Source organism: Cetorhinus maximus, chromosome 19 (genome assembly GCF_964194155.1).
Source record: "Cetorhinus maximus chromosome 19, sCetMax3.hap1.1, whole genome shotgun sequence".
Taxonomy (NCBI): Eukaryota; Metazoa; Chordata; class Chondrichthyes; order Lamniformes; family Cetorhinidae; genus Cetorhinus; species Cetorhinus maximus.
Window position 1 is genome coordinate 51,632,339 of NC_135897.1, and position 14,222 is coordinate 51,646,560.

At 40.3% G+C, this 14,222-nt stretch overlaps 1 protein-coding gene across 2 annotated transcripts in view; it reads left to right on the forward strand.

Annotated features, from left to right (window-relative positions):
- Positions 1 to 14,222, forward strand: part of LOC144693794 (uncharacterized) — a 456,645-nt gene that overhangs the window by 407,440 nt on the left and 34,983 nt on the right. Inside the window, exon 18 of one of the 2 annotated variants that reach the window (XM_078563835.1) lies at positions 349 to 610. The exons of the other annotated variant lie outside the window; for it this stretch is intronic. Coding sequence (XP_078419961.1) covers positions 349 to 391 — 43 coding nt within the window. The 3' untranslated portion in view covers positions 392 to 610. Of the gene's footprint in view, positions 1 to 348; positions 611 to 14,222 lie in introns of those variants that run through there. 2 annotated transcript variants of the gene reach the window in all.

The window sequence follows — 14,222 nt, forward strand, 5'->3', positions numbered from 1 at the left end:
AATATTCCATAGATTTCTTGTTTTTAAATTGTCCAGAAAGTTCACTTTATACCAAATGTTTGACTTCAAATATTAAAATTAATGTCACTTTCAGTAAATTATTTCAAATGACAAATGATTGAACAAGATACAAAATCAGAAGTGACAAGAAGAATAAACTACCATGCTAATGTTTTAATTCCTGGAGTCTCCAGGTCAATCTGGGTCGGGCTGTCAACTCTCAATTTACAATTATAGTTTCAACCTTATATATTTAATTGATACTCATAACTTTAGTACTTTCTCATTGCACTTAAGTATATACTTTACAAAGGTTATGCGTAAAAATGTTTTAAAAATCTTCCACAGGAACTGCTACAGAAAAGGTAGTAACTGCAAGTACTATTCATGAAATTGTTTCGCACCGAAGTACCACAATTAAAGAAGCCAGTAAATTGAACATAATCCATAAAATTAGATCATGGATCTAGAGTTCAACTGTTACTCAATGCATTGTTAATGATTCTGTTGTATTTTGCTGAATGACATTTCTTTCCAAAATATGTATAGTAGTCATTACTTGGTCACTCATATCAATGAAATATAAATAAACTTATTAATTATTGATAAATCTTGCTGTGAATGATACAGCTTGCATTATTTTTGCCAAGCAAATTTTTTTTTAAAGCACTAAGAATGTAATGCTTTTGTTTTTCTGAATTAATGCTTGTAAACAGGAAGAGAATTTTATTTTAAAATCTAATCTAAGGGTTTACCTTGAGGTAAAACAGAGTAAGATATTGCTTGATTCAAACAATAGGCTGCTGTCATGTGCAAAATATTGCTTAAGGATCAATATTTTACACTTATTTATGGCAGCTGATTTTGACATTAAGGATACACTGTAATATTAAAGACAACTACTCAGCATAGTCTCAAAAGACCATGTCCTCGTTGAACAGAATCGCATCCTTCAATCAATAGCTCTCCTCTTTAACTGCACTTAGGACACTGATCAATATATGCAACTGGTTCACACATTCTTTAGTTGGCAGAAATAAACGTAGATACACAGTCGAGTCTGGCAGTAATCATCTGAAAAAAAGGAGTGCCACAATTTGGAAAAGGAGTGTCCCTTAAGATGTTTCACATACATTAATAAAGACACCAAATGGGGATAAAACAGTGAACAATTTTACCTCGCATTTGAAAGAGACAAGCTCAATATGTTTCCCATGCACCTTTATATGGATTTCTGAATTGAACTACACATTCTTGCTAAAATCAAGATTTGTGCTCCATAACTTCTAGCTTCTTAAGAGCTGTGTGAAGTACAAGAGCATGCCTTTAAAAAAAAACTATAAAAAGCAGGTGGGTTTCCTTGAGCCTCAATTTTGAATTAAGTTTAACCTATTCTGCATATTTCTTCATGAGTATGAACTCAAGCTTGCTGCTTGTTGATCCAATTCCAGTGCTGTGAAAAACTGATGAAACATCTGAGTCAGTGGTATCAACAAGATTCCTCAATTGTTTTTGGGGACCATTAAGAAATCTCAAGCTTGTGGAGAGACAGCTGTGCTCTGGAAGATCGAGCACCATCATCATGTTCCAAAACAGTCCCAAAAAAGGCAGCTTCAAAGCAAGCTTATTCTATTATTCAAGCAAACCAATGCTTTTTCCTCTGTCTTTTATGTCAATTTCTCCAAAATACCTCCATCTACAGCAGCTTTTAGGAATACTACACAAACCTGCTACTTACTTTTAACTAGGATATTAGAGCTGATAGTGAACCAATTTAGCTGTAGTCCTTCAAGGCGGCATTAGTTGTATTTCTGGAAAACAATCATGGAATAAGGAAAATAATATTATTGGATCACCTGTGTGGGGTTGGAGAGGAGTTTAGCTAACTCCAGAACTAGCTACCCATCTATTTTGTCCCTCCCAAGAGTTTGATCGAGGAGGTGATTAGCGCAGTAATTTTCAGCTGAATGCCGGGACTTGATGTCCTATTCTCAGCTTGTATGCACAAACATATGTTATGGACGGGGATAGAGGTGATGAGCTAACTTTTCCCCTTTCTCCTTACCTCTCAGGTGTCTACACAAGATTTGTGTTTAAATGGAGTGTTTTACCTTTTTAAGTGTTGTGACTTTTAGTAATAGACACGGTGCAGGCTTTCACATAAGTTTAAATCAGAAGAAAATATGTTTATTCACACACCCCAAAATGTAAACACAATGAAAAACACACTCTCTCTCATGCACATGGCCACACACACAACAAGTAAAGATGGATTCTAGAGAACAAAGCATGCAGTTAGAATTTTAACAGAATGCAAGAAGCAAATCACACTCAGGTCAAAGATGCAAACTTGCAAGACTGGATGGGTTCTCTCTCATGGTTCTTTGGAGATGAATTGAAGTTGGAAGTCTCTGGATTTACAGACGAGGTTGTGGCCAAGTTTCTTTAGAGCGAATCTTCGCAAGTGAAAACAATTTAGCCCCGCTGCCTGAATTAACTGGTTATTAGGCAGGACTCTGTTCTCCTGGCTAGAGAAATGGTTTCCAAACTGATCTGGTTCCACCCTGATGCTTGGGAGTAAAAGATATGGTATCTGAAGACAGTTTCAATCACATGATCAATACTTCTACTGTCTACCCAGAATGGTTTGGAGGGGCAAAGCCATTGCTACACAATGGGGAAATGGATGGGTTACTCGCATACACTCATGGGATAAAATTTTTAGCTTGGCGGGCAATCGCGCACCCAAACCGATGGAGCATAGAATAACACGCGATGATGTCGAGCATGCATCCCGACTTCATCTCGCACAATATTTCAGTCAATGGGCATGCGCTGGAGTCGGCAGCGCACCCGCTGACAATTAAAAGGCGTATTAAGGCCATTAACAAGTTAATTAAAATAATTTTTTCACTGCCTATCCAACCTCATGGTTGGGCAGGCAAAAAGGCCAAGCGATTTGCACTTTCTTGGAAACCTCATCCAGTGGTGGGATGAGGTTTCCAAAAGCAAATAAAAACTTCATTTTTTCATTAATAACATGTCCCTGCTCATGTGACAGAGTCACATAAGGGGACATGTTTCATTACATATTTATTTTTTTCATTAAATTTTTTCGTATATCTTCAACTCCCTGAGGCAACTCTCTGCGTCAGGGAGATGATGTAGTGCACGCCTGCATGAAGGTCACACTCGGCCAGCTCACACTCCTCCCCCTGCCCGCACAAGCAGTGCTCAGCGCTGCTGCTCGCGTTTCACGCTGGGCAGGCCTTAATTGCCTTCTGGGCCCAATCGCGAGTGGCGGTTGGCTTACCATCCACCCCCGCCGAGCCTGCACGCCAAGGGCAAAATTCTGCGCATTATTAACTGGTTTCTGCAGTTCTCTTTTGTTAAGTACTGAGTTCAAAGATAGTGCATCTGGAAGTCCATTGACTTTTGAGTTTTGAATAAGGCCACAAACAATAAAAGGTGTTAATTCCACAGATGGTTTTCATTTTGGTGTGTCCATTCAAAGGGGCCACTCCACCCATGGTCATTTCCATTTTAAGAACTTTCCAGAAGCATGTTCAGACATAAGATAATCCTGTGTCTTTCTGGAAATCATAAAAGGTCACCTGACCCTCAGCAGCCATCTTTGCAGCAGTGACCACTTTTTAAAGACAATTTAAAAAACAAATCTACATTGCAGAGAATTCCATATCTTGAAAGTTAGGAATGTAATATCCTTAGTGGGCTCGTAGCATCACCTGAATCCAATTTAGGCATTTGGCTTGCAGTGAAAGTGGCTTGCAATGATCATAGCATACCCTCAAAATAGTGTCTGGGAAACATAGTTAATGCTAATAGATGCTTATCTGAAGGAACTTTTTGCAAAATTGGTAGACCAAGATGTCACGGTCCAATTTAGGAGGTAACAAACTGGGGTTCTGAAGAAATGCCATTTTTATCTGGAACTGTGCAGTTTCTTTTTTGTTATTTGAGGTTGAGAAATTAGGTAAGTAATCCTGCACCTTACAGGTCTGAGTTTTTGCTTCATAGTTGACCTTGAGTCATTACAGTTCCTTGATAGGTGACTGCTAAGAGCTGAACTCTTGCAGTATGTGTCACTCAAAAGATTAAATCAAGAGGTTCATTAGAGAATCAAAAGTATGAAATATGGTGCTTGAGACAAAAAATGACAAGCACAACAAAAACGCCAATGTCAGATGAAGGCAGCAGAGGGAAAACAAATAAACAGTCTAGAGATTGAAAGTAGCTTTAAGAACTAAACAAATCAGATCCAGAAAGATTGTTTTAAGTGCGTCACTGGGATACATGAGAAATTTCTCTGAAAAGGAAAATATTTGAGCTAGATGCAGTCTAAATATAGCTATTGACATGCAAGGTGGATCGACCCAGAAAAACAAGAAAATCCAAGAGGGAGGCCAGATAACAACACTTATGGACAAAGGTTCACTGCCAACATCCCAAAAGACAGCAAAGCAGCCAACTCTACACTAACTCAAAAGGAAAAGGATGTAAATTCTGCTCAATCATTGCTAAAATTACAAGACTACCAGTAATAAGCTAGTGAGATGTTTAATATATCCAATAGACTTGGTATCTAAATCTGTTGATTTTCTTCAAAAAGTGTAAGCATAAACTAATAAAGCTGATGAAAGGTCATTGACCTGAAATATTAAATCACTTTCTCCGCAGATGCGCCCTGACTTGCTGAATATTTCCAGCATTTGCTATTTTTATTACTAATAAAACTGACTGTATCAAGCTCAGATATTGAACGTCACATCAATTTACAGTAATGCTGACAGCCTCTTGTCCATATATGAATTTCACTCTTTCATAATTCTGTGTAAAGAAGATTCTTTCCATCATTGTAAATTTCTGGCATATTATTGGATACCGTTGCCTCTCATTCTTCACCCATCAACTACTGAAAACAGCCTTCTTCTATCTACCCTGAATTAACAAGAGTAGACTGTATATGTATAGTATTTCCAGTTTTCATTCCTTTTTTAATTAGTTGGAAATGATGCATCTTGTCACTACATAATCAAACAAAGACTAGCGAGACTTCAATAAATTTATCATTACAGTCAATAGGAAACATACACAGTCCACAACTTGCATATTATTGCACCATTAAGGCAGACATTTGTCCTGATATAGTATTTTTTAAAATCTAGTATTAAGTGCAATTCCATCCAAAACAGTAATTTTCTTAGCATACATCACAGCATGGATTACTATAAAGCAGCTCATGAGCTAAGTGAAGCTATTTGATGCTCACTTACTATGACATATTTGAAAAATGCAACATAATACAAGACATTAAAAACTTGCAGACTGGGCAGTTAAGTGGTAAATTAACTTGAGCAGAAATGTAAGGTGATCCATGGAGGTAGGAAAAACAGAAACATCACCTACACCTTACAGAATAAGAAACTGAGAGGGGTAGAAGAGCAAAGAGATCTAGGTATATAGGTAAGCAAATTAAAAAAAACAGCACTGCAGGTCAGCAAAGCAATTAAAAGTGCACAAAAAGCACTGGGATTTATTTCTAGGGATACAGAACTCAAAGAAAATGAAGTTATGTTAAACATGCAGAGAAGCCTGGTCAGGCCACACTTAAGAGTACTATCAACAGCTCTAGTTTTCATTCTGTAAAAAAGATAGTGAAGCACTGGAGAAAATGTAAAAAAAAATCTAAGATTGGTACCAGAACTCAGAGACCATAGATGTCACGAAAGGTGGAACATGCTGGGGCATTTTTCTTTAGGAAAGAGATTTAGGGGAGACTTGATACATTTTTAAAATTATAAATGGGCTGTACAAGGTAGATGTTACCATTTGTGGAAGAATTTAAAACTACTGCTTCTTTTTGAGTTCTATGCCTGAAGGCAAGCCTGACCCTCAGTGCCATGATCTCCACCACAGGTAGGGCAAGGAGGCATGTCTCAAAACCACCCCATGCTGTTGGCACCAATCAGATCCACATTGGCTGTCCAGACACCTGAGCTTCCAGCCCTTTGAGGAGTCCAAGTTGCTGTGGCAACATACACTTTTACATGCATGTTGTAGTCTAGAGCTAAGGATACTGATGGTAGAGGCTCCAATTTCTTTCCATCACATAGCTGACCAGGAGTCTCTCATGCTCTCACTGTATTATGAACGCAACTTCCTTGGCCATGAAGTCCTAGAGTGGAGCTTGATCCTGGAGCTTCTGGTTCAGAGGAAGGGACCCTACCCACTGTGCCACAAGACCTCCTACAATCCAAAACTAGAACCATAGTAATGTTATGGCACAGAAAGAGGCCATTCAGCCCATCGTGTCTGCGCTGGCCAAAAAAGAAACTAGCCATTCATTTTAATCCCACTTTCCAGTACTTGGTCCATAGCCTTGCAGGTTACATCACTTCAGGCACAGATCCAGGTACCTTTTAAATGAGTCGAGCATTTCAGCCTCAACCACCAATCCAGGCAGTGAATTCCAGAGCCCACCACCCTCTGGGTGAAAGTGTTTTTCCTCATGTCCCCTCTAATCCTTCTACCAATCATCTTAAACCTATGCCTCTTGGTAATTGATCCCTCAGTTAGGGGAATTAGGTATTTTCTTATTTAGGCCCCCTCATAATTTTGTACACCTCAATTAGGTCACCCCTCAGCCACCTCTGTTCTAAGGAAAACAACCCTAGCCTATCCAATCTTTCCTCATAACTGCAAGGTTCAAGCCCTGGCAACATTCTTGCAAACCTCCTTTGTACTCAAGCCAAGACAATTATGTCCTTCCTGTAATGCGACCTAACCATTGCTTTATACAGTTCCAGCATTATATCCCTGCTTTTGTATTCAATATCACGTCCAATAAAGGAAATCCTTCCATATGCTTTCTTTACCATCTTTTCCACCTGTCCTGCCACCTTCAGGGACCTGTGGACTGGCACTCACTTCCTCAAGCCCTCTCAATATCCTCCCGTTTATTGAGTATTCCTTTGCTTGTTTGCCCTCCCCAAATGCGTTACCTCACACTTTTCTGGATTGAATTCCATTTGCCACTTTTCCACCCACTCAACCAAACAATTGATATCATTCTGGAGACAACAGATATCCTCTTCACTATCAACCAGACAGCCCATTTTTGTGTCAGCTGCAATTTCTCAATCACACCTCCCACATTTAAGTCCAAATCATTAATACATACAACAAACAACAAGGGCCCCAACACTGAGCCCTGTGGAACGCCACTGGAAACTTATCTCTATTTGCAAAAATATACATTAACCATTACCCTCTGTTTCCCGTCGCTGAGCCAATTTTGGATCCAACTCGCCACCTTCCCCTGTATTCCATAGGATCTCACTTTTCTGACCAGTCTGCCACGTAGGACTTTGTCAAATGCCTTACTAAAATCCATGTAGACCACATCCACTGCCCTCGTCAATCCTCTATGTTACTTCCTCAAAAAATTTGATTAAGTTAGTAAGACACGATCTTCCCCTAACAAAACCATGCTGACTGATCAATCCGTGCCTAAGTGACAGTTTATCCTGGCTCTTAGAATTGATTCCAATTATTTGCCCACCACTGATGTCAGGCTGACTGGCCTATAATTTTCTGGCACCCATTTTAAATAATGGTACTACGTTTGGAAACCGCCAATCCTCTGGTACCTTGCCTGTAGTTAGTGAGGATTGGAAAATGATTCTCAGAGCATCTGATATTTCCTCCCTGGCTTCCTTTAACAGTCTGGGATACAAACCATCGGTCCTTCTGATTTATCCAGCTTCAAGAAGGTCAGTCCCTCCCATGCTACTTCTCTCATTTTTGCTTATTGTATCTAATATTTCACAATCCTCTTAACTAGAATACCTGCATAATCCCCCTCCTTAGCGAAGACAGAACTAGGGTCCATAAGTACAAAATAGTTACTAATGTGGAACTCACTACCATAGGAAGTGGATGAGGCAAATAGTTTGGAGGCTTTCAAAATGAAATTAGGCAACTACACGAGAGAAAGGGGAATAGAAAGATATGCTGCAAGGCTGAAATGAGTAGATAGAATGGCTGAAGAATCGTGTGGAGTATAAACACCAGCACATGGTAGTTAAATGGTCCATTTCTGTGCAATGTACAATTCCATGTAATCTCAATGAATAATTCTGCCAATTAACAACATTTAACTAGATAACTTGCATTTCACATACTTAAATGCCCCTAATTTTGAGTGCATTACTTATCCTAAAGAGATGTTAGTTTTGGTGGTGTAAATATGAAAATAAACTCGACCGATTCATGCACTGAATTTTGGGTGAGCCAAAATGAGACATCCATAACTTCTAGATGTAGACAATAAATCTCAAAAACAGTTCATGATGAGGAACTATGGTGAATATGTTACAGTGAAGAAACTAATTAATTAGTAGAGGGAAGAGATAACAAAGAACATAGTAATGCCAAATAGGATAAAATTACTTTAGTTATGTATGCAGATGAATCCTTTAGGATGGGTAGAAATATTATTGGTTATCTAGAACTGGCAGCAATAAACTGGTTATGGTAATGATGTCTATCATGCATTCAATTGTAAATGAAGAGGAAAGCATTAAAGGTCTTCTGGGACCAAAGTAATCCCCAAGGAAAGTTGAGAGATAATTAAAGATCTGTAGCTCTTCCTAAACTTACCAAATATAGGAGATGTACACAAATGAAGAATAATAAAGAGTTCCAATAATCAAAAATGAAACACAGGAATATGGAAGTTAAAAGATCAGTGAAAAATGCTGAAATTTGGAAGCATGCCTAATGTTTATCTAAAATGTGTAGAACGTTTTCATTGCTTCAGAACAAAAATAAATTATGAGGGTCTTACAAATATTCTAATGTATGTAATGGGATAATTAAATGAATCAAAAATAATTGGATCTTCAGAAAACATTATAAAGGAAGAATTGGGCTCATGGAATTAACAAAATAGCTGAAAATTGGCCAATAAATAAAAGGCAATGTGTTAAATGGTTAAGACTCTGGTGTTCTTTTTGGTGGGGGTGGGGGCAGGGGAGGTGGTGTAAATCAGCAACATTCAGGGAGCTTTTCTCTAATCTTCTGCTTTTAACACTATTCTTAAATATATATGTTGAAAGAATACTTCTAGTAAAGTTCTAAAGGATTGATGAATTAAGAAGTACTGGAGAAATGCAAGTTTGTCATCAGAAATGCAAAAATATATCAATAATATACATATTGTCAATGACGAAGGTAGAAAGTAAACATTTTGTCATTATTGATCTTGGAGCAAAATAATTCAGTCACCCTGAGACTATCATCAACGAGGTCAAAATCTGTTGGGATGTATCTAGACAACAAATGGCAGTTATTTATAAAGCTGTTTTAACGCTTTAGAACTCAATGGTGACGCCACATATAGAATTGCATCTACAATTTTCCAAATCTTGCCTGAATTTGTCTAAATGCGGAAATGTTCAATGTGCATTTTACTACTGGCAGTAATCCAGCACAATGTAATTATACTACATATGGTTGAATAAGTTGCAACAAATACTTTACTTTGTCTAAAAACTCAATTAAGGCAAGTAATATTTGGGTCAGGACAGATTGCGCTACAAGAAGTCAGTAAGGCAACCTTAAGCTGTAAACATGATCTCCCTATAAAATACGATTAATTATCATTATGGTCTTCCCATGAGTGGTGTTGGGCGGTAAAGCTTTGGTTACTGAAAATATGAATCATTTCCCACAGCTATGACATAGGGAGAATATATAGTCAAGGACAAATTGCTTTGAAAAAGCAACATGTACAGTAGTTTTGACAAATGAGTGGCAAGAAAATACAATGCTAATTATAGCAACATTAATTTTGAGCAAAAGTAATGGAATGCTTCATTTTTATACCATAGTCACCATATAGCAACCTAGCAATTTTTTTTAATTATCACAAACTTTCTGCACTTGCATAAGAATAAAGGATGCCATTACATTTTCAGACTCTAAATCAAAATGATGCAAGTTCCTCAACACGTATATGGTTTCAAATAACTAACAGAAATCCTCCAGGTGACATTTTCCTGGCTTAATCTGGGCTTCAAAATCCGAAAATGCATTATATCTCTATTCTGGTTAAATTAACTTATATAGTTAGCCTATGCTGATAACATGGGCTGAATTGTACACCTCGCTGGTGGGTTCATGCCCGGCCCGATTGGGTGTCAAATAGCGCGAGATGATGTCATCCCATGCTCGGGCGATATTTCAGTCGGTGGGCACATGCAAAAGTCAGAAGCACGCCCGTCAACAATTAAGAGGGCAATAAAGCCCATTAATGGCACAATTGACTCCGCTTTTTCATTGCCCGTCCAACCTAATAGTTGGCAGATGGGCCAATTGGCCAGATGGCCTTCACATTTAACATCAAACCTCATCCATGGGCGGGATGAGATTTCCATGATGAAATAAAATATAAATAAATTTCTACGGACAGCATTTTCATTAGCTATATTTTCAGGTGATTGATTATGATGCATGGACACTTTTATCAGTTTTGGAAACCTTTATTTTTGCCTTTTCAGGTCTTCGGCTCCGAGGCAGTTCTCTGCCTTCAGGGAGCTGTCAGTGCTGACCCACACCCACGTTGACATCATCGCCCACCCTCTGCCCACCTCCACCCTGGCAGTGCTGAGCTTATCAGTGTGCATTTCATGCTGGCTGGCCGTTAATTGGCCAGCCAGCGTGAAATCGCAGTAGGGGGCCTATCGCAGTCGGCGGTCCATTTCCCAGCCAATCGCGCCTACCTGCCAAGCTGAAAATTCAGGCCCATGTTTCCAAAATCTGCAACTCAGTGTCTAAGTTATATAAGCAGAATTACGTATAATAGCTGGAGAAATATTCAGTAATTGCAGAGTTCTACATAGCTCAGTTGGTAATTGCATTGCCTACTTGCATGAACCTAAGCAATATGGACCAAGAATGTTGCTGGTTTGATTGCTGGTATATGATGAATTTGTTGTTTTCAACTAGGGCAGCTAGGACACTACAATTACCGTTGTTAACTTCTGGACCAGAGATCAAAGACATGGCAAGTATCCCTGCTACAACATATATGTGCAGAGGTCACATGAGGAGAGAGCACAATTTGGCTATGGTCAAATAAATAGCCTGTAATATCTCCAATTTAATCTCATACATTAAGAATGGTCACTTGACAAAGTTCCAGAGGGTGTCTGGGGCCTGTGGAATTATCACTATCTTAAGGGTTGGCTCAACTGTCACTTCATGCAAGCTGTGATGCCTGGAGTGACACAGAAACTCTGAAAATCATATAGAAAGGTAAAGGGGTGCCTCACTTTACACAATACTTATTATACCCTCATACTGCATGATGTTCCTGTAGTATGAGTAATTGATTGTTAATTTACAATTTCCCGTCACTCAAGATCTTTACCTGTAAATTATTTGCGTATTCCACAAGAACACGAAATAGGAGCAGAAGTAGACCATATGGCCCATCAAATCTGCTCCGCCATTCAATACAATCATGGTTAATCTTGGGCTTCAACTCCACTTTGCCACCCGTAGCCCCATATTCCTTGATTACCTGTCTACCCCCACCCTTAAATATAGTCAACAACAGGGCATCCAAAACCCTCTGAGGAAGAGAATTCCAAACATTCACAACCCTTTGAATGAAGGGATTTCTCATCTCAGTCCCGCCTTCACATTGAGGATACCCTCCACCGTGTGTGTGGCACTACCACTCCGCTAAATGGGATAGGTTTCGAACAGGTCTAGCAACTCAAGTCTGGGCATTCATGAGCGATGTGGACCATCAGCAGCAGCAGAATTGTACTCGAACACAATCTGTAACCTCATGGCCCAGCATATCCCCCAATCTACCATTACCACCAAGCCAGGGGATCAACCCTGCTTCAATAAAAAGTGCCAGGAGCAGCAACAGGCATACCTAAAAATGAGGTGTCAGCCTGGTGAAGCTATAACACAGGGCTACTTGCATGCCAAACAGCATAAGCAGCAAATGATAGACAAAGCTAAATGATTCCATAACCAACGAATCAGATCTAAGCTCTGCAGTCCTGCCACATCCAGTCATGAATGGTGGTGGACAATTAAACAACTTACTGGAGGAGGTGGCTCCATAAATATCCCCATCCTCAATGATGGGGGAGCCCAGCACATCAGTGCAAAAGATAAGGCTGCAGCATTTGCTACAATCTTCAGCCAGAAGTGCCGAGTGGATGATACATTTCTGTCTCCACCAGAGGTCACCAGCGTCACAGATGCCAGTCTTCAGTCAGTACGATTCACTCCATGTGAGATCAAGAAGTGGCTATGGGCCCTGACAATATTCAGCAATAGTACTGAAGACTTATGCTCCAGAACTTGCCACGCCCCTAGCCAAGCTGTTCCAGTACAGCTACAACACTGGCATCTACCTGGCTATGTGGAAAATTGCCTAGGTATGTCCTGTATACAAAAAGCAGGACAAATCCAACCCAGCCAATTACTGCCCTATCATTCTACTCTCGATCATTAGTAAAGTAATGGAAGGGGTCATTAACAGTGCTATCAAGCGGCATTTGCTTAGCTATAACCTGCTCATTGACGCCCAGTTTGGGTTCCGCCAGGGTCACTCAGCTCCTGACAGCATTGGTTCAACCATGGACAAAAGATCTGAACTCCTGAGGTGATGTGAGAGCGACTGCCCTTGACATCAAGGCCGCATTTGACTGAGTGTGGCATCAAGGAGCCTTAACAAAACTGGAGTCAATGAGAATCAGGGGAAAACTCTCCACTGGTTGGAGTCATGCCTAGCACGAAGGAAGATGGTTATGGTTGTTTGAGGTCAGTCATTTCAGCTCCTGGACATCACTGCAGTAGTTCCTCTGGGTAGTGTCCTAGGCACAACCATCTTCAGCTGCTTCCATCATCATAAGGTCAGAAGTGGGATTTTAGTTGATGATTGCACAATGCTCAGCACCATTTGCGACGACTCAGATACTGAAGCAGTCCATGTCCAAACGCAGCAAGACCTGGACAATATCCAGGCTTGGGCTGACAAGTGGCAAATAACATTCTTGCCACACAAGTGCCAGGCAATGACCATCTCCAACAAGAGAGAATCTAACCATCACCCCTTGACATTCAATGGCATTACCATCACTGAATCTCCCACTTTCAACATCCTGGGGGGTTATCATTGACCAGAAACTGAACTGGGTCAGCCATATTAATACTGTGGCTACAAGAGCAGGTCAGAGGCTTGGAATCCTGTGGCGAGTAACTCACCTCCTGACTCCCCAAAGCCTGTCCGCCATCTACAAGGCACAAGTCAGGAGTGTGATGGAATACTCCCCACTTGCCTGGATGAGTGCAACTCCCACAACGCTCAAGAAGCTTGACACCGTCCAGGACAAAGCAGCCTGCTTGATTGGCACCACATCCACAAACAATCACTCCCTCCACCACCGATGCACAGTAGCAGCAGTGTGTACCATCTACAAGATGCATTGCAGGAATTCACCGAGGCTTCTTAGACAGCACCTTCCAAACCCACGACCACTACCATCTAGAATAACAAGGGCAGCAGATAGATAGGAACACCACCACCTGCAAGTTCCCCTCCAAGTCAGTGACCATCCTGACTTGGAAATATATTGCTGCTCCTTCACTATCGCTGGGTCAAGATCCTGGAACTCACTTCCTAACAGCACTGTGGGTGTACCTACACCACAGGTTAGTTCAAGGCGGCAGCTCAGCACCACCCTCTCAAGGGTAACTAGGGGTAGGCAATAAATGCTAGCCCTGCCAGTAAAGCCCACATCCCGTGAATGAATTTAAAAAATGATAAACCCTTTATCCTGAGACTGTGCCCCCGTGATGTAGATTCCCCAGCCAGTGGAAACAAAAACTCAGCGTTTATCCTGTCAAGCCCTTCAGAATTTTGTAGGTTTCAATGAGATCACCATTCACTCTTCCAAGCTCCAGAGAACATGACCCAATTTACTCACCCTCATCACAGGACAACCCTCTCATCCCAGACACCAATCCAATGAACCTTCGCTGTACTGCCTCCAATGCAAGTATATCCTTTCTTAAATATGGAAACCAAAACAGCACAAAGTACTCCAGATGTGTTCTCCCAAAGCTCTGTACCATTGTAGCAAGACTTCTTAATTCTTATACACCAATCA